Consider the following 27,025-nt stretch of genomic DNA (forward strand, 5'->3'; position numbering starts at 1 on the left):
GCTGCTCTCTGAGCGGCGGGTGGTGGACGGGCCTAGGCCTTCGCTCCTGACACTTCCCTTCCCCCCACCGCACCGCGGTAAGTCGGGAGCCGGGGCGGTGGCGGCCCGGGACCAACAGGCTCCTCCTCTCGTCAGGGCGGGCGGGTGCGCTGGGCGTCCCAGGCCTCCTCGCCGAAGTCTCGCGCCCCGGCGCGCACCTACTGCCCTGAGGGAGGAGGCGGGGCCCGGGACCCTGTGGCCCGGAGGCCAGGCTCCTCGTACGCTGAGAGGGAATCGATATCGGTGGAGTATGGGCCCCGGGGTCTCCAGTTGCAGCCTACGCTGAAGGAGCGTCCGTGTATCTGGTGGCACTCATTCATTTTCCTGGCTGCGATTAGGTGGGCGGGCCCTTTTCCGGGGCCGCGTCTTAACACCCGGACTAGGGGTATCCCCAGCACTTCCTTGACCGTAGCGTGGGATGGGCTTCAGTTTGTCCTGGCTACTCCACGGCGTGCCAAGATTTGCCCGAGGTTTAGGGTGGGTGGGTCGGTAGTTTGTTAGCTTTTTAAAAACAGTATCTGAGAATTAAGGTCGTCTTAGTGGAGTAAAAGGTTATTTTTTGTCCTTCACGTGTTCTACGTAAAACTAGGTGAGAAAGATGGGATTTCTGGATTACTGTAGCCAGAAGGACCTTAGAAATTAAGCCAATCACCCCACGGTACATCACTAGCAAGTTTATAGATGGAGAAACAGGCCCAGAGAAGGGACGGGATTAGCCAATAACAGATCTGACTCAGTCTAGAAAATTTTCTCGTATATCACCGTCCTTGGGTGTTCCAGCCTCCCATTATTGGCGGCAGGGGCCGGGGGCGTTCGGTAGTTGGCAGCAGTCTTCAGTAGCGTTTCCGTTCTGGTTGCTACCAGTTCTGTTTGTAGTAAGGCAGGAAGAAGCTTCATATGGGGTACCCCAACCTAAACTATGAGAACTGAAAAGTCGGTTAAGAATGTCAATGATGTAACGTATTGGAAACGAATCGATTAGACTACATACATGTCTTTGCCTAGTTTCCTGTTTCAAATCTGAAATTTTTACTTGTGTCAGCTGCTGGGGACTCAGAAAAAGAGTCCAGTTAGTGATTCACAAAAGTATTGGAATAGAAAGCAGGAAATATAGACAAGACTTAGAAAGATAGCGGTCATTTTGTAGTTCTACTACCTTGGAGCTCATGGCTCCTTTCTGGTTCAGAATTCAAAGTATTGTAGTAGAATAAGGTGAGAAAATGAAACTGGAAGGAGAAACTAACTGGAAGAAAAAAAAGAGCAGTGATCCTTCTCTCTGACAGTCTTATAAATTCAGAAAGAAGTGTTGGTTAACTGGGTTGACAGATGGTATGTTTACTTGGTGGAAGAAGTTAACGATATTTAAAAAACAAAACCAGGGGCGCCTGGCTGGCTTAGTCGGTTGAGCTTCCGACTTTCGCTTAGGTCATGATCTCGCGGTTCGTGGGTTCGAGCCCCGCGTGGGGCTCTGTGCTGACTGCCAGCTCGAAGCCTGGAGCCTATTTCAGAGTCTGTGTCTCCCTCTCTCTCTGACCCTCCCCTGCCCACGCTGTCTCTCTCTCTCTCTCTCTCTCCTAGAAATAAATAAAAATATTAAAAAAAAAAAACAAAACCAGAATTTGGACAAACTGTAGGTACTGGGAAGTACTTTGATTGAATTATTCTTTGACTCTTCATTAAGATTTGATGATATTGAATTGAAAGTTGCCACTTTGGTCTATTTACATTGGTCAGATAATCACTTTGCTCTTGTTTAGATGACAAAGCAAAAACTGAAAACTAGTGCGTAAGAGCAGAAGAGAAGTAGTTTAAACACTGAGATGTGAACAGAGTATTTTCTGTGACATTTTCTCAGTTCAAGCATCACCCTTTTCTGGGAAGCCTTTCCTGGCATTCTGTCTCCTGTAAGCTTCCATAACACTTATTTGATACTTCTATTTATAGCACACATCATTTTGTATTTTAGCTGTTTATCATATTTAGATGGTGGTAAAATATTTTTGTCTTGTATTCAGGTTGCTTGGCACACAATGGGCGTTCAGTTTTTCCTTGAAGGGATAAACAAATATAGAGCAGTCAAACCTAAAAATAGTCTATAAAAAGGATGCGTATATGTGTGCTTCTGAAATACGGGGCCTAGATAGGAGGACCTATACCGTTCATATGTTACATGGTACTTTGGTATCTGACTTTATTCATGTCTACTAGCTCCTAGATAGCTAAGAGCAAATAGAACTTTTAGGGAACCCGATTTACAGCTTGGAAGAAATTTGGTATATTATTTTATTGTGATACTATTTTTATTGTAGCAATGAACCTAAGAAGGGGTAGTAGTTCTGATGTTTAATTTCCAGTAGAGAGCACATTGTATTACATTGAGCATTGTAATTATGCAACTTGTTGGAAGATTAAAGGACTAAGAAATTGAGAGATTTAACAATATAGGCATGAGAGTAACGCATGTAAACAACGTTTCTTGAGAATTTAGTGCACGTCTTTGGGTTTGGAATTTAACCTAAGTATTTGGCATCGCATGTCTCTAGAGAAGATTTGTCAGCCTGACCACTGTTGACATTTTGGGCCACATCATTCTTTTTGTCTGGGAGCTATGTTGTGTATTGTATTGGTGGATATTTAGCAGCCTTCCCCACCTCTACCCATTAGATATCCATAATAATTTCTACCCGAGTTGTAACAATTAGAAAGGTTTCCAAACATTGTTAGCTGTCCACTGGGAGACAAAATTGCCTGGATTGGAAGATCACTGCTCTTGAGAATACATTACCAGTATTTCAGTAAAGTCCATACCTTTATCTTACGTGGTGTATGCTTGTAAAGTCAGCTTTACAAATGCTTGTATTTTGTCAGACTGTCCTTGAAAAACCCTTAAATTGTCAAAATCTGGTATTTGGCAGCTGAAAAGCTAAGAGTCCTAGAGTAACTTTCTTTAGTTTCCTTTATTTCTCTGGTAGCCTCCCTTTCTATATTTTTTTCTTTCTCATTTCCCACACCCATGCTCAGTCAGTTCTCTTTTTTTTATTGTTAATTTTTTAAAAATTTATATCCAAGTTAGTTAGCATATAGTGCAATAATGATTTCAAGAGTAGATTCCTTAATAGCCCTCACGCATGTAGCCCATCCCTTTTCCCACAACCCCTCCAGTAACCCTCTGTTCTCCATATTTAAGAGTCTCTTGTTTTTGTCCCCGTTAGCCTCCCTTTCTAATCCCTTGGGATAGAAATCAGGGTCTTGATTGAAAGGAGATAGGCCATTGGGTAAATAAAGCAATATCTAGTTCTCTTTTTGTGGAAAAAGGCAAAAGAGCTTGTAGTTGAATTGATGCAATTAAATGTGATACTGTGGGATTCCATTATCTTTCATATCACTGATACATTTGATGTCATATGAGTATGCATTGGTCAGAAGTCTTGTCCTTTTGTACTGACACTGTGAATTGTTATATTTAAGAGTTTGTACTTAATTCAGCTTAACGCAGTTTAGTAGTAGAGAAATGAGAAGTATTTCTTAAAATATAGCTCCAATTAGCTAAGTCTGATACTAAGAATGAATTTAAGCTGGTGAGGGTCGTAGTGTAAATTGGAAGATGTCAGACTGGAGTCTGGCAGATGAATTAGAAGGAGGCTATAGGAATAGTCTAGTACAGCAGTTCTCAAAATTTGAGGTCTTTGGACTATTGAAGACTCCAAAGAACCTTTGTTTATATGGCTTTACTCCTATTTACCGTACTATAAATTGAAATTAAAAAAAAATTTTTAATGTTTATTTTTGAGAGAGAGAGACGAAGAGATACAGACAGCATAGGTGAGGAAGGGGCAGAGGGAGAGGGAGACACAGAATCCAAAGCAGGCTCCAGGCTCAGAGCTGTCAGCACAGAGCCTGATGCAGGGCTTGGACTAATGACCTGAAATCATGACCTGAGCCAAAGTTGGATGCCTAACCAGCTGAGCTACCCAGGTGCCCCATCGAAATTAAATTTTTTTTAAAAGATTTATTGACTTAAAAAAATAGTAAACTCATTTGTTAACAATTTAAAAATATTAGTGACAAGAGTGGGGTTGTTTTACATGTTTGTAAATGTCTTTGATAGTCTGGCTTAATAGAGGACCACTGGATTTGCAGATCTTTTGCATTAGATGGTTGATAGGTTGTTTTGGTTGAACTATGTGAAGAAAATCCTGCCTCAAACAGAAAAAGGTGGAAAAGGGAGGAATGTTTTATTTATTTATTTATTTATTTATTTTACAAATAGTTTATTGTCAAATTAGTTTCCATGTAACACTCAGTGCTCATCCCCACAAGTATCCTCCTCCATGCCCATCCCCCCTCCCCCCACATCCATCAGTCCTCAGTTTTTGTCAGCATTCAAGAGTCTCTCATGGTTTGCCCCTCTCCCTTTCCCCCNTTTTTTTTTTTTTTTTTTGCACTGGCAGGTTTCTAAAGATTTGTTGCAATATGGAATCTGAAACCGTATTATTGAACTTTTGTACAGTGTTACATTCAAATTCATTGGTCTGTCTTGCATTTTGAGTGAATATTTACCATGCATGATTTTATGACATCATACATTGGTCATTTAGAAATCATTGGTTCACTGGTTTATGTAGCTCTTCTAAATGTTAACAAATTTAATTATATAGTTGTTAACATTTACACCCATCTCATCAGCTAAGTCTTTTAAGAATTGGGAAGCTGGCAAGCTCATAGTTATAGACACAATTCTAATTTTTATTTCAAATCTGAATAACCATAGTTTATTGTTTATTCTTGAAAGTAAAAATGGTGTTTCATGAAAAAATCAGCTGGTTCAGCATTCTACTCAGGTAATCACACAAGTGTTTTTCTTTGAGATAGTCGTTGTATTTCCAGTTACAAGAAGTGCTTTTGGGTATTTCCCATTTCATCTCAAAGAATAATCACAGAGTATTAAAAAGATGTGTTCCGAGAGACACTTGGGTTACTCAGTTGGTTAAGCATCTGACTTCAGGTTAGATCATGACCTTGAGGTCTGTGAGTTCAAGCCCCTTGTAGGGCTCTGTGCTGACAACTTGGAGCCTGGAGTCTGCTTCAGATTCTGTGTCTCCCTTCCTACCTGCCCCTCCCCTGCTTGCACTCTTGTCTTTCTCTCAAAAAGAAAAAAGAATAAGCAGCATCTGACTCTTGAAATCAGCTCAGGTCATGATCTTGAAATTTGTGAGATCCAGAGCCTGCTTGGATTCCCTCTTTCTATCTCTCTGTGCCCCTCTCTCACTCATTCCCACACTCTTTTTCTCTCAAAATAAATTAACATTTTTAAAAAAAGATGTGTACTAAAATACCAAGAATTAATACAGTCAATTTTTACTGCTTCATCAAAGACATTCAAGTTAAAGTGGATTTTTGGTGTGTGCTGTTAAGTGGGTGGCAGTGAGGAATTTCGTGACTATTTTAGAACTTGGGTCATTGTCCTGATTCATGCTCAGTTTCCAGCAGGTTTTTTGTTTTCATTTTTAATATTTCTTTAATATTTATCTATTTTTGAGAGAGAGACAGACAGAGCTAGAGCAGGGGAGCAGCAGAGAGAGGGGGAGACACAGAATCCAAAGCAGGCTCTAGGCTCTGAGCTGTCAGCACAGAGCCGGACTTGAGACTCAAACCCACAAACCATGAGATCATGACCTGAGCCAAAGGCAGACGCTTAACTGCTTAACTGACTGAGCCACCCAGGTGCAGTTCCAGCAGTTTTATATATCACTGCTTTTGCAACTCAGTGCTGAGGTTAGTACAGTTAAAAAAAAAAAAAGTTAAATAATGTTTTAGTATTATTATGAAAATAGTTTTGACTTTGTGGACGCCCTGGAAGAGGTCTCAGAGACTTGTAGGGGCCTTCAGACCTCTCTTTCAGAACCACTAATCTACATTTGCAACAACACAGATGGAACTAAAGTGTATTATGCTAAGCGAAATTAGAGAAAGACAAATATCATGTGACTTCACTTATATGTGGAATTTAAGATATAAAACATGTGAACATAAAGGGAAAGGAAACAAAAATAATATAAAAACAGGGAGGAGGACAAAACAGAGACTCTTTTTTTTTTTTTTTTTTAAATATTTTTTGTTTATTTCTAGGAGACAGAGAGACAGCGTGAGCAGGGGAGGGTCAGAGAGAGAGGGAGTCACAGACTCCGAAACAGGCTCCAGGCTCTGAGCTGGCAGGCAGCACTGAGCCCGACGTGGGGCTCGAACCCAGGAACCGCGAGATCATGACCTAAGCGAAAGTCGGACGCTTAACCGACTAAGCCACCCAGGCGCCCCAGAGACTCTTAAATACAGAGGGCAAACTGAGGGTGACTGTAGGGGTTGTGAGTGGGGGATGGGCTAAATGGGCAAGGGGCATTAAGGAGGACACTTATTGGAATGAGCACTGGGGGGGTTATATGTAGGGGATGAATCACTGGATTCTACTGAAATCATTATTGCACTACATGCTAACTAACTTGGATGTAAATTTTAAAAAAGAAAAAAGAACTAATTTAGAAAGGACAATGATTTTTCACAGTGGTTCATAACGGCCCTAAGCTTCTTTGAAAGGTCTCGGCTGGTAGGGTTCTACTGTACCTATTCCTCTTTACTTCAGACAGAACAGCTTCTGCTTATGTCTGTTTTATGGATTGGATTCCATAACTAAAAATATTTAAAAGCCATTAATCAAAAGAAAAAAGGACTGAGTGAATTAGTACTCTTTTAAAGAAGGGAAGAGTTCATCCTCCATGAATGCCTTTTGCAGTCAGTAATCACTTCATACCTTACTTCCACATGCTGCTTTGACACAGATTTCTGATGTCTACACACCTAACCCTTCTTGGTGGATTAAGCTTCTTAAGAAATAGGTGAATGGATTTGTAGAGTAAAGGTGACTTACTGGCCATAAGACTAAGGGTGTGAGTTGAGCGGAAGAGAGTGGATGATTAGAGTGACCTCTGTGTGTGTTGTATGGAGGGGGTGTTTGTTTTTGTTGTTTACAGTGGTGTTTTATGATTGTATTAAATGGTCAGTAGATGAGAGTGAAGTATTGGGAAATTATTTTATGTATGGTGTTTTAACTAGATAGGCATTGAGCAGTCAAGGCTTAGAGTGGGAAAATTTATTTACATTTTTCTATTTAAAAATATTGTAATATATGTGTTGAAAAGCTAAACAAAAACCTGCTTCTGGGGCCTCTGGCTGGTTCAGTCACTGGAGCATGTCTTTTGGGGTTGTAAGTTCGTTCAAGTCTCATGTTGGGTGTAGCAGTTACTTAAAAAATCTTTAAAAAACCCTGCCTTTGAGGCGCTCTAGGTTGAGCCCTCTTTGGTCCTTTAGTGTAGGCCAGATAGTCCTTATTGCTTAGTTGTAGAAATTGAGGTTTAAGACGTTGACTATCATGACAAATACAGCTAGCTACACAGTAGCAAGAGGTAGGGTGGTTTAAATTCTTTTTTAACTTTTTATTTTGAATTAATTTTAGATTTACAGAAAATTGCAAAGATAGTAAGTGGTGGAGAGTTTTAAATACAGATTTGTCTCACTCCAAAGCTAATGTGCTCTTTACTTCTGTTTGTAAAATGAACATTATGTTAAGAGGATGAAAAATGGTGCTCAGCACTGTGAAGAAAGGAGTTGTATTAGATAATATAGATTATTTTTAATTAATTTACAGCCTAATGGAAGAAATTGAGCAAAATCCAGATGCTTTTTAGAGCGGCAGACAACTCATACGCTCAAGTGGCAGGTATGACAACAAATACATTGCACAACTAAAAGCAGCTGGGAGGCATTAGTTTGTAATTATGTAATCGGGTTTGGAAAGGGGGCAGGGAGGGGATGTGTTTTCATACTGATAAGAGCCTAAAGGGTCTAATCTGGGACAGTGTGAAGTAGGTGAGGCTTGAACAGCAATTGTTATTTTAATTTTAAGATTTTTTTTTAAAGTAATTGCTGCACACACCCTCGGGCTCGAACTTACAACCTCGAGATCAAGAGTCACATGTTCTACTGAGTGAGCCAGCCAGGCACCTCTGAACAGCAGTTTTTAGGAAAAAAAGGGACATGGTTTTTAGGGAGAAAAATGAATGTTCTAATAAAGGCAGTGGTTTGATCTGGGATTGATCGTAGGAGGGATGTAGTAAAACAAGAAGATAGCAGATGGTTTTGCTGGGATGTGATATTAGGTGATTAAGACTAAGCCAACTTCCTGGATTTCTACCTAACTCTCCATCCTTCCTTTCCCATTCAAGGCCAAAAGTCATTTTTTCCATTCAGTTTAACTCTGGATTTTTGTGAAGATTAGAGGCGAGGATAAATGAAAAAGTACTTTATAAACTGAGAAGTACTGGTTATTCATCTAACAATTATTGTTTTTGCTCTTTACTGAGTTTGGTACAAAGGAACTCAGTGAAGGGGAAAGGAAAAATTACTTCCCAGTTGTGTAACTTTCTGTTGTCAGAGAGCAGCAAGCTTGCTTAGTCATTCAGATAGCACTTAAAGTTGGCAATTGCTGGGTTGTTACAACGTTTTAGGGCCTACCACTTTTCTGAAAGAAAACTAAATTTTGTCATGTCCAGAGTTCACAAAGCTTAAAGTTGGAGGTGTGTCAGTTTATTAAGCTTTATTTTGGACAGTGGGGGAATATTGGACACTGGTGTCTGTTAGTAAAGCTTCTTTCTTCTGACAGTCTGAATTATTAATTAAAAGATGGGACACAGAGAATAAAGTAATTTTAAGGGCATTGTCTTTTTCTGTGTAGCACCATTAGATTTTAATTTTTTCTTTCCAAGTATGTCTTATCCAAAAAAATAAACCTTAAATGAGTATAGCTAAATCCATCTGTAAAGTAGTTAATCTTTGGAGGAAAGTTCATCTAGGTCATGTAAACTGTCAGTCCATAAGAGCGATTACCTTTCTGATGACCAGAAATCTCACATTTGCCAGAGAAGTATCTCTTTCTCCTGATAGTGCTGGACCAAAATTGCCAAATTTGGGGTTTATGGCTTCCTTATTTAGTGACTGCAAAGTGATTTTTCCCTTTAGTTGTCAGTGTTCATTGTCTAGGAGCTCTAGGCTCTGTATGCACAGCTAATAGTCAGAAGTAGCTTTGTGGAGGGGCTCCTGGGTGGCTTCGTGGATTAATCGTCTGGCACTTGGTTTCCGCTCAGATCATGATCTCACAGTTTGTGAGATCGAGCCCTGCATCAGCCTCTGCAATAGCAGCACAGAGCCTGCTTGGGTCTCTCTCCCTCTCTCCCTCTCTCCCTCTCTCCCTCCCTTCCCCCCTTCCCCCTCCCCCTCCCCTCCCTCCCTCCTTTCATTCTTTCCTCATTCCNCTCTTTCTCTCTCAAAATAAACTTTAAAAAAGTAGCTTTGTGGAGTCAAAAATAGCTTTGTGATCCTTGGCAAGTTACTTCTTGTCCCTCAACTTCACCACTGTAAAATAGGGATAAAAATACCTGCCTCTGGATTCTTGGGTTTATGTGAGGTAATTCATTATTTATTTGTTTTTTGAGTGGGTACAAGTAGGGGAGCGGGGTAGAGGGAGAGAGAAAGAGAAACTTCTAGGGAGGCCCCATGCTCAGTTCAGAGCCTGACACAGGACTTAATCCCATGACCCTGGGATCATGACATGAGCTGAAATCAGGAATCAGATACTTAACCAGTGAGCCACCCAGGTGCCCCCTTACTTTTTTTTTTTTTTAATGGAAAAAGAGAGTTAATACAGATATCTGTCTGCATCCTCTAGATCTTTTATTGTAGCTTTATTTATTTATTATTTTTTTAAAACATTTTTATTTATTTCTAGGAGAGAGAGAGAGACAGCGTGAGCAGGGGAGGGTAAGAGAGAGAGGGAGACACAGGCTCTGAAATAGGCTCCAGGCTCTGAGCTGGCAGTCAGCACAGAGCCCGACGTGGGGCTCGAACCCAGGAACCGCGAGATCATGACCTAAGCGAAAGTCGGACGCTTAACTGACTAAGCCACCCAGGCGCCCCTACTGTAGCTTTAATAGAAGAAATAAGATGAAAACATTTGGGTCCTCTGAATTATCTGCCTCATGTCTCATTTACCTTCCTTTCTCTAGAGGCAACCACTTTAATGTATTTTTTCTAGTCTCTGTCTTTACTTTTACTATATATACATATATATGTGTGTATGTATATATAATGGAGATATATATATGTGTATATATATACAATGGAGATATATATGGATATATATATAATGTAGATATATATACGTGTATATATATAATGGAGATATATATATATGTGTATATATATAATGGAGATATATATATCCATTAATAAGTGTATTGTTTTTTCTATTTTACATAATCTGCCAGGTATATATATCTGCAATTTTCTTTTTTCATTAAATACTTTTTCCTTGAAATAACCTCATAGGGTAACTTTGTCCAGATATTCTGGTGGTGTTCTATTCTTGATATACCATATTCTGGGTACATATGTAGCAGAGTGCTCTGGTTTACTCCTTTAGTTGGATAATTAAGGTTAATTACATCACTACCTAATGAACTGATAAGTACATTTATTATATGCTTATCATTGAGGGAAGCTGGCCTTTGATGTTAAAATATAAGGCCAGATATGATAGGTACACAACTACCCATTCTTACCTGTGTACCTAATATATCTGGTGCTCTTTTCCTCTCTTTCTATTTCCCTAAGGTTCAGTTCAGATTCTAAATACCCACAAAATTTTCCTCACATTTCCTGCTCAGATTCCGACCTAATTTTGATGACATGTCGTGCTTCTTGGCACTTTTCTGATCTTCCAGTTTTAAATGTGTGGGTCCTTTCTCAGGTTATATCAGAAGTTAACGAACTCAAAATCTGTTGAGGTCAGGCAGCTGATGGAAAAGAATGATGCTGGATGGGTATTGTGGCACAATGTAGATTAGAGATTACATGGCTCTTAACAAAGGGGACATTTGCTACTAAAATTCCAGGCTATTGTTAGATGATTACATTTCTGGTTTGCTTAATCATTGTTTTTTATGAGGGGCCCAAAATCTGTATTTCTGCCATAGCCCTATTTTAAATGTTATCAGCTAGTTTGAGATAATATGTACACATACACAAACATTTCCACATACATGCATACTTACATATACGTGAAATATACCGTATTTATAACAGGCCAAACAAAAAACTGTGTGCTGGTTTTATCCAGTCTTTTGTGATTGCCTCCTTTTTGCAACCTCTTAATTAAATGACAGATTCTACCAAGAATCTTCCTTTCCGTGGCTTGCTTTTGTTGTGAGAATTCATGAAACATGATTTTAAGTTAGAAGTTACTTATAAAGGACCTTGATCATTCAGCCTTTGTTTAAAAAACACTAGGGGCGCCTTGGTGGCCCAGTGGGTTGAGAGTCTGACTTTAGCTCAGGTCATGATCTCGTGGTTCATGAGTTCAAGCTCTGCTTCAAGGTCACTACTGTCAGTCTGTCAGTGCAGAATCTGCTTTGGATCCTCTGTCTCCATCTTGCTGCCCCTCCCTCTCTTGCGTTCTCTCTCAGAAACAAAACACAACATAAAAAACACTTAAGTGGTGATTGTCATTAATTTAGAAAATGAGTACAGTTTACCCTTGAACAACAAGGGTTTGAACTGCACATGCCCACTTACATGTGGAATTGTTTCAGTAAACATGAGAGAGTACTGTAAATGTATTTTCTCTTCCTTATGACTTTAACATTTTCTTTCCTCTAGTTCACTTTACTGTAAGAATGCAATATGTATGGGCACCTGGGTGGCTTATCGGTTAAGTACCCAACTCCTGACTTTGGCTCGGGTCATGGCCTCATGGTTCATGAGATCGAGCCCCGTGTTAGGCTCTGCGTTGGCAGCATGGAGCCTGCTTGGGATTCTCTCTTTCCCTGCCCCTCCTCTGTGTGTGCATGTGCATGCGGTCACTTTCTCTCTCTCTCTCTCTCTCTCAAATAAACATTTTTAAAAAAAGAATACAGTCCATGATACATATAACGTACAAAATATTTGTTAAGCAACTGTTACTGGTAAGACTTCCAGTCAACAGTGGGTTACTAAGCGCTTAACTTTTGGGAGAGTCAAAAGTTACAACATCTACATTATTTAAAGGTCAATTGTGTATGTTTCAGACCCTTTGTTAGGTTCCAGGATAGTAAACAAATGATACTGTCCATATCCTCGAGAAGTTTATTGTGCACTGGGGAGAGTTAGAGACTTCAGAAGGTGAACTCCCTGGGCAGCAGACTCTGAACTGGAGGTAGTCCTGCACGAGTTTTATTAGAGAGTGCTTTTAGGATCAGCACGTTGGGAGAGAAGAGGAATGGGGTGAGGGAGAAATTGAGTTGTGATATGATCTTAAGGGAAGGACTCAGCCAGTCCTGTGGAGAATGTGAAGCTGGGAACAGCCTTTAAAGTTACCCTAAGTTGAAGTGATGAGGTCTGATTTTGCCGATGCGCTATCCTAGGAAGAGGATATGACATTGGGTAAGGCAGTTCTTCAGTGGAGGCAGTTCTGAAGAGGACTGATAGCTGAGGGTTATCTTTCGGTAGTACTTCTCAGCAGCTGGGACAACAAATCCTTCAGTCCTAAAGGGAGATCTGTGTAGTTGGTATTATAACAGTGTCCACTATAAAGAGTCAGAGTCAACATGGATACTTGTAAACAAATCATTACGTGCTGTGGAATGACTGATTGTTAGAGAGAGTTAGGAAAGGCTTATAGAAGAGATGACATTTAAGCTAGGTTTTAAAGAATGAGTTAGGTTGTTTGGAAGGGAGTAAGCTTAGAGAAGGGGGCATCTTTCATTGAGTCACTGACATTACAGATGGGAAAATGATTTGTTTGAGGGGCAAACAAATTGCTCAAGTTAAATGCATGAGCCATTTTTCAATTTCTACCAGTAATAATGAAAATCATGAGTCCATTTGCAAAATCTTGGTTTGTTTCCATGGTGATAATTACAAAAACAAAATACACTTAAATCGCAGTATGATCATGTTTGAGATTAAGCCAAGCTCATTGTGGCCAGAGCCAAAAAGATGGGCTGAGCTTGAGTTGAGAAGCTTTTATTCTAGGACTCTAAATTGGATTTTGGTCCTAGCATTGTCCCTCATTCTTGAGTCTGGAACAGATGAATTTCCTTAACACTGAACATGTTATTTTTTGTTGCTTGGTTTGTTCTCTCCTAGAATTGAGGGTGTCCGTGGGGAGTCAAGAGATAGGTTAAACTGGGGCCTTTCCACTTACTACTTTTTTGACTTTGGGAAATTTGGTTAACACTTGATCCTGTTTTTTCATCCTTAAAGTACAGGCAGTGATGCATAATACTATCGTATTAAGATTGTTGAGATAATATATAAGAGCCTATAAACTGTGAGGTGTTTCCCAGGGCATTTTATTACTACTTAAAATCCCTTTGTGAAATATATGTGTGAGGCTAGGTTTTTGTTATGGTAAGATTATTAAAAACACATTTTGATTGTCACCGAGCTGTGGATTTGGTCTGTAGAATCCAGCGCTACTGAAACCCAAATTAACATTAAAATCTTCAATATAAGGATGAATGTCACAGAGGAAAACTATTAGTTGGCTTTTGAACGCTGCCATGTCTGCTGTATGGAAGATGTCAGATTTACATGAACAACGGATTTCTGGTTGTGGGGGTGAATAAGATAATAGATGGCAAAATTATTGTAACAACTTTATTACAGCTCACTGTTTTTGCTGTGCTGATGATGGGTCAAAAATTTGTTCAATAGATAAAGTGGATATATAGGGGCTCTGACCCAAGGGCTCAGTATGAGAGAGATTACAATCAAAATGAAATGGTCCAGAATGAAATGCTAACCTCTAGCAATGAAATGCTAACCCCTAGCACAACTGTTAATTCTGAATGAACTGTTGAAAAACAAATGTATAGACAGACCCATAGAGGTCTAGACTTTGGCTAAGCTTCCAAGAATATTTTTCCTGGAAAGGAGAGGCACCAGTTAATAGGCTAAAGGCCCAGTCTGTCACTTTGTGACACCTGTTAAATTGAGAAGGCAGGAAACTTCAAGCAGATCTCATTATTGAGAGAGAAATGATGATTATATGAAATATAACCTCTAATTCCACGAGAATGGGTTAGAGTCACTTGAGCCTTGCAAAATACAAATGTCTGCATTCCAACCCTGGACGTTTTGGTCCTCACTTCTAGAACGGGGCATGGGGGGTTTTATTTTGAAAAGCTTGTCAGCTAATTCTGATGTGGCTCTCTTGAACCACTGGTTCACTGAGCTTTGTTTAATCAGAGTTATGAAATCCCTGGATGTGGGATAAAGAACTAAGTGTTGGAATTTTTTTTTCTAGGAGAGTTTAGGGGACAAATGTTGATTTCTGTAAAACCATTAGGTATTTAGGGACAGCTTCATCTTTTCCAGTGTTGCACAGAGTGTTTCGGTTGTTGGAATAGCTGGAAGTACTAAAGGGACACTGAAACACTGGGGAGTACTTCCAGATGTTGTATTTAATTTTATTATATGAATGAGGAATGATTTTACTAGAAGAAAAAACTGTTCCATCTTATGTATATAATAGAAAAGTCATTGTGTCACAAAATCCAGATAAGCACATTTGGCTATTTTCTGAGTTTTTATATTTAAAGTACATAGTTTATTCAGTATTTTCTTGTCTGCTGATAGATAAATGGTAGCAGATATCTTAAGTTTAAGGAAAATTTATGAGGGGGACAGAGTTTACTTTTGAATAAACTATACCTTTAACTTGTTTTTTTATTCATATCTATCTAGGGGAGAAAAAACAAACTTCTGTACTTCTTGAAACACTTTGGTCCAATTCATTAAGTACATAGTTTAGATAGTAGAGGGGAATCATTTTTCACCAAAGATTTTCTGTAATGTTTCCAAAGATGGAAAAGTGGAGAATGGTCTTAAGAACTAAGACTCCAAGAGAATGTCAGGGCACCAGACTGGGATTTGGAGACCGGAAGAGGTGTATTCATAGTTTAAGGAACATTTAATAGTGCAGCATTTTATATGCCAAAAATAAAAATAATAATAGGGCAAAAAACCTTTTTACAATGCAAACTGTAGAAAATAAGCCCTGATAAAAGTTGTTACTTCTCAGGTGATTGTGATAGCAGAATTTCATTGTAATTTTTAACAGGTATTGTGTGTAACCTCCTAAATCTGGCATAGTGGGCCTGAATTCTTCTTTAAAAGAGAGCTTAAAAAATTTTTTTAAAAACCTGGTTTTAAAGGGATGATTGATTATTGGTGGGATCTGAAGTTTAATCTCACATTATGGTACTGATAATTCAGCTCAATTTTAGAAGATCTTTTATCATTATAGAGTTTTAGGATATTGAATGAGATTGAACACTATGCTATAGTATGAATGGGCCTAAACATGTAAATGACATATTTTTTAAAGAATTAATTGTATTCTGTGGTCTTTAAAAAGTAATATGTTTTTCTTTTTTCAGCTATCTGAAGCAAAGACTCACTTTGAAGATGTTTAATAAGTCATTTGGAACACCCTTTGGGGGTGGCACTGGTGGCTTTGGCACAACTTCAACATTTGGGCAGAGTAAGTTTTTTTTTGAACGTTTTATTTATTTCTGAGAGAGAGAGGGAGACAGCGTGAGCAGGAGAGGGTCAGAGAGAGAGGGGGATACAGAATCTGAAGCAGGCTCCAGGCTCTGAGCTAGCTGTCAGCACAGAGCCTGATGTGGGGCTCGAACCCACAAACTGCGAGATCATGACCTGAACCAAAATCGGATGCTTAACCGACTGAGCCACCCAGGCTCCTCCAGAGTAAGTTTTACAAAAGAACAAAAGAAAGGGAAAATATTAAGCTATTGTTATTAAGAACAAATCCATTCTGATGGCTGAAATAAAAAACATAAGATATAACAAATGTTGGTGTAGATGTGGAGAAAAAGGAACCCTTGTACACTGTGGTTGGTAATGTGAAATGTGCAGACATTGTGGAAAATAGTAGGCAAGTTCCTGAAAAAATTACAAGTAAAATTACCTTAAGATTCAGTAATTCCATTACAGGGTCTTCACCCAAAGAAAACCAAAATACCAATTTGAAAAGATATATATAACCCTATGTTTATTGTAGCATTATTTACAATAGCAAAGATATGGAAACAACCCAGTATCTGCAGATAAATGAGTGGATAAAGAAGATGTGGTGTATATATACAATGGAATATTAGTCAAAAAAAGATCACTTAGCCTATTGGCTAAGATCAGTGTGGTCATAAAAAAGAATAAGATCTTGCCATTTGCAACAACACGGATGGACCTAGAAGGTATAATGCTAAGTGAAATAAGTCAGGGAGAGACAAATGCATGATTTCACTCATATGTCGAATTAAAAAATTTTTTTTTTAATGTTTTATGTATTTTTGAGAGAGAGCTAGAGAGAGCATGGGCAGGGGAGGGTCGGAGAGAGAGGGAGACACAGAATCTGAAGACAGGCTCCAGGGTCTGAGCTGTCAGCACAGAGCCCGACATGGGGCTTGAACCCATGAACCGTAAGATCATGACCTGAGCCAAAGTTGGATGCTTAACCGACTGAGCCACCCAGGCGCCCCTTATATGTGGAATTTAAGAAGCAAAAAAGACAAATGAACAACGATAAAAGGGACAAAACAACAGACTCTTAAATACAGAGTCTGAAAGGAATGAAACTCCAAAACTAAGGTAACATTGTGTGTTAATTATACTTGATTACATACATTTTTAAAAACAAATCCATTCTGATAGCTTTAGATAGGAATTTTATTCATACTTTGGTCTTTATAACAAATTTTTTTTGAAAAATGACCAGATGGGGATACCTGGGTGGCTCAGTCAGTTCAGTGTCCAACTTCAGCTCAGATCATGATCTCATAGTTTGTGGGTTCAAGCCCCACATTGAGCTTTCTGCTGTCAGGACAGAGCCTGCTTTGGATCTTCTGTCTCCCTCTCTCTGCCCCTTCTCCACACAATCTGTCTCAGAAATAAACAAATATTTTAAAAAAGAAATCAGAAATAAAGATGCCCACCATCACTAATTCTGTTTTTAAAAAATGACTGAGGAGCATCTGGGTGGCTCAGTTGGTTGAGCGTCCAACTCTTGGTTTCCAGTAAGGTCATGATCTACAGTTTGTGAGCCCCGCGTCAGGCTCCGCGCTGACAGTGTGGAGCCTGCCTGGGATTTTTTCTTCTACTTTCTCTGCCCCTCCCCTGTCCACTCTCCTTCTCTCAAAATAAATACACTTAAAAATTTTTTGTTTTCATGACTGTATGATAAGATCTTGTTAAAATTTTTTAAGAAAATAGAAATGTTTCAAGTTTCTGTGTTTCTTTGAACATTAGTAGAGGTACTTGTGGGATGCCTGGGTCCCTCAGTCAGCTTAGTGTCCGACTTGGGTTCAGGTCATGATCTCATGGTTCATGGGTTCCAGCCTTGTGTCTCGCTCTGTGCTGACAGCTCAGAGCCTGGAGCCTACTTCAGATTCTGTCCCTCCCTCTCTCTGCCCCCCCCTTCTCGAGCGTGGTTTCTCTCTCTGTCTCTGTCTGTGTCTGTGTCTGTGTCTCTGTCTCTCTCTCTCTCTCTCACACACACACACACAAATAAATAAACATTAAAATAAAAAAAGTAGGTACTTGAAATGTAGGCTCCAGACCCAACATGGGGCTTGAACTCATGACCTTGAGACTAAGAGTCACATGCTATACTGAAGAGCTAGCTAGGTACCCCATACTTGAAATATTTTATTAATTGGTTCTTGTACCAAAAAGTTAAGTGTGTTAAAGATTTTCAGACCAGGAAATAATCTATTTATATTTAGTAAAAAATGTAGTTATTAAATAACTGCTCTGAGATTTGCTTTGTGAATAATATTCAGAGGCAAAACTGTTAAGATATCAAAGCCCCTAATCCCCAGCAGCCCTCCTAAGATCCACTTCCCCTTCCACTTAGTATTGTACATGACACTAGTTGTGTGTAACAACACTCACTCTCTTTTGAACTTTTAATTAAAAATTTTATACTTCTACAAGTAGAAGGAATGGTGTAATGAACTCTCATGTACTTATTTCCTAGCTTCAGCAGTCAGCATTTTACTAGTCTTGTTTATTTTTTATTTTATTGTATTTTATTTATTTTTATTTTAAATATATATTTTTTAATGTTTATTCATTTTCAGGAGAGAGACAGACAGAACACAAGCAGGGGAGGGGCAGAGTCAGAGAGGGAGACACAGAATCTGAAAGAGGCTCCAGGCTCTGAGCTGTCAGCACAGAGCCTGACATGGGGCTTGAACTCAGGAATGGTGAGATCGTGACCTGAGCTGAAGTCGGACGCTTAACCGACTGAGCCACCCAGGCGCCCCTATTTACTTTTATTTTAAAGAGAGAGAACATGCATGAATGGGGAAGAGGGGCAGAGGTTGAGGGAGAGAATCTTAAGCAGGGCTCAGTCTCATGACCCTGGGATCATAACCTGAGCTGAAATCAAGAGTTGGACACTCCACCAACTAAGTGACACAGGTCACACACACACACACACACCCCACCCCACCCCACCCCACCCTGTCTTGTTTTTATCTTTTCTCTTTTTAAGGAGAGATAAGCATTTGAACAGAATGTTTTAATGCAAATCCCCAGAAGTTTTCTCTTAACTGGAGAAGATTGTAAGAATAGAGGAAAACTTTTTCAACTCTCTTCTGACCTCTTCTTAAAATACCCTGTACATCTAGGTCCTTGGCTTTTGTTTGTTCACCTCTTTTAAGTGTATCTATTTATTTTGAGAGAGTGTGGAAGGGTCAGAGAGAGACAGAGAGAGAAAGAGAAAATCCCAAGCAGGCTCCACACCATCAGTATAGAGCCTTATGTGGGGCTGAAACTCACCAACTGTGAGATCATGACCTGCTCCAAAGTGTGATACATAACTGAATGAGCCACCCAGGCACCCTTAGGTCCTTGATTTTTATTTTATTTTATTTTATTTTTATTAATAAAAAAATTTTAATGTTTATTCAGTTTTGTGAGAGAGACAGAGAGCAAGCAAGGGAGGGGCAGAGAGAAAGGGAGACACAGAATCTGAAACAGGCTCCAGGTTCTGAGCAGTCAGCACAGAACCTGACACGGGGCTTGAACTCATGACCCACAAGATCATTACCTGAGCTGAAGTTGGACACCTAGTTGACTGAGCCACCCAGCTGCCCCAGGTCCTTGGTTTCTAATGAAGAGTGCCCATCAGAGTCACTTTTGGAGGGTTATTTTTGTTGGCTTTTTGTTAAAAAAAAATTTTTTTTTTAATGTTTATTTATTTTTGAGAGAGAGAGACAGAGCATGAGCAGCAGAGGAGGGACAGAGAGAGGGAGACACAGACTCTGAAGCAGGCTCCAGGCTGCCTGGAAGGGCTGGAACCCACAGACCATGAGATCATGACCTGAGCTGAAGTCAAGTTGGACGCTTAACTAACTGAGCCACCCAGGCGCCCGTTTTTTTTTTGTTGTTGTTTGTTGTTTTTTTGTTTAAAGAACATATTTTCTGTCCTAGAACTATGGAATTAGAATCCCAGGTTGGAACATGAACATGTCTATTTTGAAAACCCTTCCCAGGTCATTGTGAAGTGCTCTCCTAAGTAAGGACCATCTATCTCAGTGACTGTAGAACATATGGTCACTGGAAAGAGTTGAACACCTTAATTCTTACGATTTTACTTTCATTTCTATCTCCTAATCACTAGTTACCTTTTCACCTTTGCACTCCTTTTGGTATTATTTAGCACTTTTTTTTTTTAACCATCAACATCTATAAATAACTTTATTCAAAAGTCACGCCTCTTTCACTTTTTAAAAAAATGTTTTTATGTTTTTTATTTATTATTGAGACAGAGAGAAACAGAGCATGAGTGGGGGAGGGGGGGGGAGAGAGAGAGGGAGACACAGAATCTGAAAGAGCTCCAGGCTCTGAGCTGTCAGCACAGAGCCCCATGTGGGGCTCGAACCCACGACCCACGAGATCATGACCTTAGCCGAAGTTAGATGCTTAACCAACTGAGCCACCCAGGTGCCCCCCACTTTTTTTTTTTTAACCTGGAGCAATGAGTACAATATCTGTGGCTTAATTTTAAGTCTGTAATTTGTGGTATGATGGACTTTTGAAAAAATCATTTTCAGAGAAGACCAGTGATTCTATTCAAATGCAGAATGTTAAGAAATATTAAAATCCTTTTTATTCATTGGGTAACCCAATTAAGATTTTGTTTTGACCCTGGATTTTGCTTTTTCAGATACTGGTTTTGGTACTACTAGTGGAGGGGCTTTTGGAACATCTGCATTTGGTTCTAGCAACAATACTGGAGGCCTCTTTGGAAATTCACAGACCAAACCAGGTAGGGGTTTTACTTAGAATACAGTTGGTTTATTTGTAGCTGATACAGGACTTCATATAGTGGTTCCAATTCATCTATTTAACTGTTTTTCCCCCTCTCGATCTCTCCAGGAGGATTATTTGGTACTAACTCATTTAGTCAGCCAGCTACTTCCACAAGCACTGGCTTTGGGTTTGGCACATCAACAGGAACATCAAATAGCTTGTTTGGAACTGCAAGTACAGGGACCAGTCTCTTCTCATCCCAAAACAATGCCTTTGCACAAAATAAACCAACTGGCTTTGGAAGTAAGTAGGACATCATTGGACTTCTGCATCTAACAATATGATTTGCTTATTGAATATACCCTTTCTTCTTCTTTTGCCTGTATTCATTTACCTCCTTTCTCCACCAAATGGCAAAAACGTGGGGAGAGGAAATCTTCAAAATGTATTGAAAAGTTTAATAGGCTGGAAATGAGGGAGGTGGGTACATCCCCCAGGAGTGGAAATCTGAGAAGCACTATTATTTAAGGGATATGCAGAGGAAGAGTCTCCTGATACAGAATGACCAGAGATTGTATGAAAAGCCGGGTCAGAGTAATGTCATAGGTGTTAGGAGAATTTCAAGGAGTTAAACATGTAGTCAGCCACACTGTGCTGCAGAGGCACCTCCTTGCCTCTGTTTCACATTTGTTATAAGAGACTAAAGCAGGAATGACAAATACTGGGTATGACATGGTTATTCTTCCGTTCCTTATCCATGGCAGATGTTTTTAATTGATGGTTTCTTTCTAAGTCTAAATGTGGCCTGGGGATACTTCTCCACACAGCCACTACTAGTTGAACAGGTGTGCTCTGTGAGTTGATGCATTCCCAGCACAAAAGTATAGCAGAATGAATGTTAGCCAGCTATCAATATTTCGCAAAGGGAAAGTTGTAGGGTATTGAAATAGTTAATGATGACAATGTACAATGGAATCTAAAGTTCTTATTCAAAAGAGATGTGCCTGTTTACCTTAAACCATACATCAGGACATGTTTATAGTAAAGAGTTTGCCAGTGAGAAGTCACATTCCTCTCAGATTGGTAATTAGGATGTGATAATTTTGTTTACTGACATTTCTGGCACCCTTTGTACAACTTCTTGAAAGTAATATCTCTTTGAAAAATATATTAGATAACAGTTAAATTCACTTTTATGGAATTTTTTGAAACTCGGCTTTTTGGAAAAGTAATGTAATCAGGATTTATTCTGTAAAATGATCAAGATGCCTAATAATTTTTCTAAATTACTTTTCTGGGCAAAATTTCGTATTAACCTGTTTGTCCTAATAGAACCATTTGTATGTTTTGAAATTTTTGGTTTTGTATAGGGGTTTGTACTAACGTAATATGTATTACGTAAATAAAATATACTGTGACCCTTGTTGATATCTGTTGTGATATTTTCAGAAAGATGGGTTTATTCAGCATGTAGTCTTAACAAGTAAGGAAAAATGAAATAAAATTTGTGATGAAATAGAGTTGTTTTTTTTTCTCACTTGTCTTCCAAATTTACCCAAGAAGAGCTTTATAGACATTTAGCTGACAAAGGGATTTAGACTTTGTTTCACTTCAAAATTTTGAGCCTAGAATTATGTCCATGTCTATATGAAATGTCTGAAGATACTTACTAGGGCAATTTGAAAGATAGAAAATTTGAGGATGTGAAAGTAATGCTGCTATAGTGCTACAGCCCAATTCAAAGTCTTACAGATTCTTAAATTCTTAACTGTTGCCGTCTTATTTTTCTTTCTAATTTACAGATTTTGGAACAAGTACCAGCAGTGGGGGACTTTTTGGTACTACAAATACCACCTCCAATCCTTTTGGTAGTACATCTGGCTCCCTCTTTGGGCCAAGTAGTTTTACAGCTGCTCCCACTGGGACTACAATTAAGTTTAATGTAAGTATTTTTTTCCCCAGTCTTTGTAGAATATATGACTCTCCCATTTGTATATCTCTTTGCAAGATGAATCATAAAATTTCTCCTTTTTCCAGTTCTGCACAGCTTAGTCTCACTCTTTTAAGATATGTTAAGAACAAAATCTGTAAATAGTGATATAATAAATAGGAAAAGTTATGAAACATAAATCTAGATTATGTGTATTTGAATTATGTGTATTGAATCATAATTCAATTTGTTAATTATTAATTCATTAATAATTATTAATACATTAACCCAATCAAAAATTTTACTGTTTTATTTATTTCTGAGAAAGAGAGAGACAGTGTGAGCAGGGGAGGGTCAGAGACAGAGGGTCAGAATCCGAAACAGGCTTCGATCTCTGAGCTAGCTGTCAGCACAGAGCCCGATGTGGGGCTCGAACCCACGAACCATGAGATCATAACCTGAGCCGGTCAGACGCTTAAGCCACTGAGCCACCCAGGTGCCCCAACCCAATCAAATTTATATTCACAAGGTTGATTACAGTAGGTAGTAATGATGTTGAACTTGTATTTATTGCATTCATAACTTGGCTCTAAAGGAATGGCTGAATGCTCAGCCATTATTATTGAAAATAGGGACTTTTTAAGGAGTTTTATTGAATAACTCATAAATATTCTGTGTGCCAATGAAAAATAAAACTTGTTGATGAAGTGGCAAAATGGGGCAGTAGAGATTTATGTTTTCTTTGGCTTTTTTAAGAGGACTTGGGCAGAGGGTTAGAATGGAAGATTTGTTTATAAAAATGTATGGGATATTACTTGATATAAGATACAATTTGATGTGATTGGTTAGGAGATACTTAGGATAGGCTGGAGGTGCAGTTTGCCTAAAGAAACTCTGGTGAAAGTAGGTCTTGACTTAACTTCTTGTTAAAACATACTCCAGGAAATGAAAAATTTCTCAGGCAAAGTGGTAAAGTCATGATACTGAATTTAGAAACCTAAATTTTATAAATAATAGGGAAAAATACTGTGTGCTGTTTCATGGAAAGTGTAATAATTGAGAAAACTGACAATACTAGTAGAAATGTTTGGTTATATATTATGCCTTTTTCTCTTAAGATTGTAGGGGGGAAAACCAGGCTTCCATGTTTCTTAAATGCAACAACATTTATAAAGCAGGCACTTTGAAAGAAAGAAGAAAGAAATATATAAAATAAGGCAGACACTTTAGAGCAGAGTAGGAGATAGAACTCAGAGATTCAGGTTTAAATGTACATGTTGGTAAATTGGGTGAAGTTTTTCTTATGCCTACAGTATTAAGTATATGTTAGTGTATAATCAGATGGCTTGGTTATGGGCTTAATATCTGTGATAACTATTACTGAGATTGATTTATTTAGTTAGATAACCTTGTAGGGAGAGGGGAGATAAGAAACACAGTGTATTTAATTAAGCAGCCTTGAGAATTTCATTTAGCAAAAGACCTATAAAACTAGATAGTATGGAGAGTTCAGTGGTTGAAGAATTGTGTCTATGAGAGTAGGATTTAAAGTTTGGACTTAGACATTTGCTTTAGACTTTCAAATTTGCCTTTATGTTCCTTTACAGCCTCCAACTGGTACAGATACTATGGTTAAAGCTGGAGTTAGCACTAATATCAGTACCAAGCACCAGTGTATTACTGCTATGAAAGAATATGAAAGCAAGTCTCTAGAGGTCAGTAAAATGCAATATTGAATATCAGCCCAGCCTTATTCTATTGGAAAGCAACTTTTACAAATATTTTTGGTTATTTCTAAGATCAGTGGTTCACAATGGGTTTATGTAAAAGACTTACAACTAAATTTTTTTAAGTAAGCTCTGTGCCCAGTGTGGGGCTTGAAGTTACAGCCCTGACCAAGATCAAGAGCTACATGCTCTACTGACTGAGCCACCAAGGTGCTCCACCACCAAATAATTTTTAAAAATTAATGTATTATCTATACATATCTTGTTTTAGGAAGGGCAATATTCATCTTGTTTGTACTGGTATAGTTCTGTTAGTAGTCCATTGTGATTGTATGTTCACATTACACTGGGCAATGTGTGTGTATGTGACATCCACATGATTTTAGTAAACTCATGCAAAGTCATAAGTGTATAACATAGTAAGTTTTCACCAAGTGAGCAGACCTATGGTACCAGGATCCAGATCAAGTCACTGAGCATTAGCAGCATTCCTGATGTCCTGCCTGTGTCCTGTCTCCCTAGGCATGATTCCTTCCTCCCTCCAAAGCTAACTACTGTTGTGACAGCCCATGTTTTGCTCATTTTGAACTTTATATAGATGGAATCTTTCATTATGTACTAAGTCTGCTTTTCCACATTATGAGATTTATCCATGGCATTGCATGAAGTTACAGTTAGTCCATCCATACTATGACGTGGTAGTGTGTTGTATATTTGAGTGTCATCCCTAATTGTAGCTGTTGGTTCCTCTGCATCCCATACCATACTTGATTGATTGGAGTATAAAGAAACACCCTGGCTTGTGAGATAGAACTGTTAAACTTTATACCTTTTTTACCTAATTTTCTGAAACCTCTCATCCCAGTCCAGAATCCTTGATCTTTCTAGCTCATTTTTTAATTTTTGGGATGGGAGTAGATACATTTATTATATAGCATTGTACTAAAAGGAACTATTGCTGTTTCTAAAAGAAAATTAAAATTAAGTTATGGTTGGTCCTTTGGCCTGTGGTTTTAGTAATTATGGTATGGATTTTAGTGTCCACTCTACACTGTTGAAAGTGTTTTTCTGTAATGATGATAAGTTAATGTTCTGTAGTTCTCTGTTTTTTTGTTATGGGTCCTCTGTGAACGTGGACATTGAATCCTGTGTGAACATGGACATTGAATTCTAAATTTAAATATTTAGTTTCCTAAAAAAAATTTTTTTGGCTGCATATTAAGATTGAAAGTCTGCTTTTTCTTCCTCTAGGAACTTCGTTTAGAGGATTATCAGGCTAACCGGAAAGGCCCGCAGAACCAGGTGGGAGCAGGTACCACAGCTGGCTTGTTTGGGTCTTCTCCAGCAACCTCCAGTGCAACAGGACTCTTCAGCTCCTCTACTACTAACTCAGGCTTTGCATATGGTCAGAACAAAACAGCCTTTGGAACTAGTAAGCATTTGGCATCATATTGAGGAGGGACACACAACTAAAAGTAAAACATAATTGTCATCTTTTGATAAATACTATGGAGAAAAATAATTCGGGGATGTCGGAGGAATAGAGTATCTGATATATAGGTGGGGATGGAGAGATATACAGTAAGTGGAGATGGTTAAAAAGGGCCTCAGTGATAAGGTAACATTTGGAAGGTGACCTGTCTGAAGGAGGTGAAGGATAAAGCTATACAGATTTCTGGGGGAACAACATTCCAGCCAGAGGAAGCTATAAGTCTAAAAACCCTGAGTTTTTTCCATAGAAATGAGGATCAAGGAGGGGAAAGTATTAAGGGATATAGGGACTATATTTTATAGTACATTGCGGGTCATTGTCAAGATCTGAATTTTTATTTGAGTTAGGAAGCCATTAAAAGTTTTAGAAAGAAGTCATGTGATTATGAGTGAAGGATATTCTGAAGGCTGCTATATTAAGAATAGATTGTGGTAGCTACACTCGTGAGTATAGCATAATTTAGAGATTTTTCCAGTCACTGTGTTGTACACCTGAAACTAATATAACATTGAGTTTCAACTTCAAAAATTCAAGAAAAAGATTGTTAAGGGTGAAAGGGTGAAAACAAATGAATTAGAAAAGCTATTGCTTCATTTACATGAGAGATGTTGGTGACTTGGCCCAGGAGATGGAGGTGGTAAACATGTCAGATGCTAGACCCATTATGAATATAGAACTGATGAAATTTGCTGTTTGCTTTTATGTGGGATGTGAAAGAGGGAAGTCTACGATGATGACTAAATTACCTTATGAAAATATTACTTTGGTACAGGTAATACATATGTATGATAAAAAGATTACAAGACACAAAAAAGTCTATAACCTAAGGTATCTTATTTGCTTCCCCTAGCTACTATTTTCCCTCCCTAGAAACAAGCGAAAGTTGGACTTTTTCGTGACCTTTTACAGAGATTTTTACACATCTACGAATCTACAGATAAATACATGTTTAAGTGACATTTAACATTCATTTCAGTCTTGGTATTCTGTGATGTAGTTTAGCCACATATTCATTATTGAGTACAGTGTATCCTATGCTGGAAATAGAAAGCCTCTGTTCTCAATAAAAATTTAATCTAACAACATCAAAATACACATATAGATTCTGAGTTTAGTATGATATCTTGTAAATAGAAGAAAGTTTTGAACTCAAAATGAAGATTACTTAGCTCAGCCAGGGTTCTTGAGGTCAGAGTATTGTAGGAATTAACATCTGAACTAAATGACCTAGGTGGAAAAGGATGGGAAGTGAAATGGTTATCTCTTTTGAGTAGTGAATGAAATTTTCCTACATCATTTAGATGTGTAATCAAGAATATTAATGCTGTTGCATTCATACTGTATTGTAGTAATGCTGTTCTATCCATATTGTAACTGAATAATGTGAGATTTGAGGGATTTTTTTTCTCC

The 27,025-nt window shown here is 38.6% G+C and overlaps 1 protein-coding gene across 1 annotated transcript in view; it reads left to right on the forward strand.

The window, feature by feature from the left end:
* The window catches only part of NUP98 (nucleoporin 98 and 96 precursor), a 119,498-nt gene continuing 92,473 nt past the window's right edge, over positions 1-27,025 (forward strand). The window contains exons 1-7 of the mRNA XM_077762188.1: positions 1-77; positions 15,567-15,670; positions 20,381-20,482; positions 20,593-20,769; positions 22,269-22,408; positions 24,004-24,111; positions 25,375-25,555. Of these exons, the coding sequence (XP_077618314.1) occupies positions 15,595-15,670; positions 20,381-20,482; positions 20,593-20,769; positions 22,269-22,408; positions 24,004-24,111; positions 25,375-25,555 (784 nt within the window). The 5' untranslated portion in view covers positions 1-77; positions 15,567-15,594. The remainder of the gene's footprint in view (positions 78-15,566; positions 15,671-20,380; positions 20,483-20,592; positions 20,770-22,268; positions 22,409-24,003; positions 24,112-25,374; positions 25,556-27,025) is intronic.

The sequence above is a fragment of the Crocuta crocuta genome, unplaced genomic scaffold (genome assembly GCF_008692635.1).
Source record: "Crocuta crocuta isolate KB4526 unplaced genomic scaffold, BGI_CrCroc_1.0 scaffold306, whole genome shotgun sequence".
Classification (NCBI taxonomy): Eukaryota; Metazoa; Chordata; class Mammalia; order Carnivora; family Hyaenidae; genus Crocuta; species Crocuta crocuta.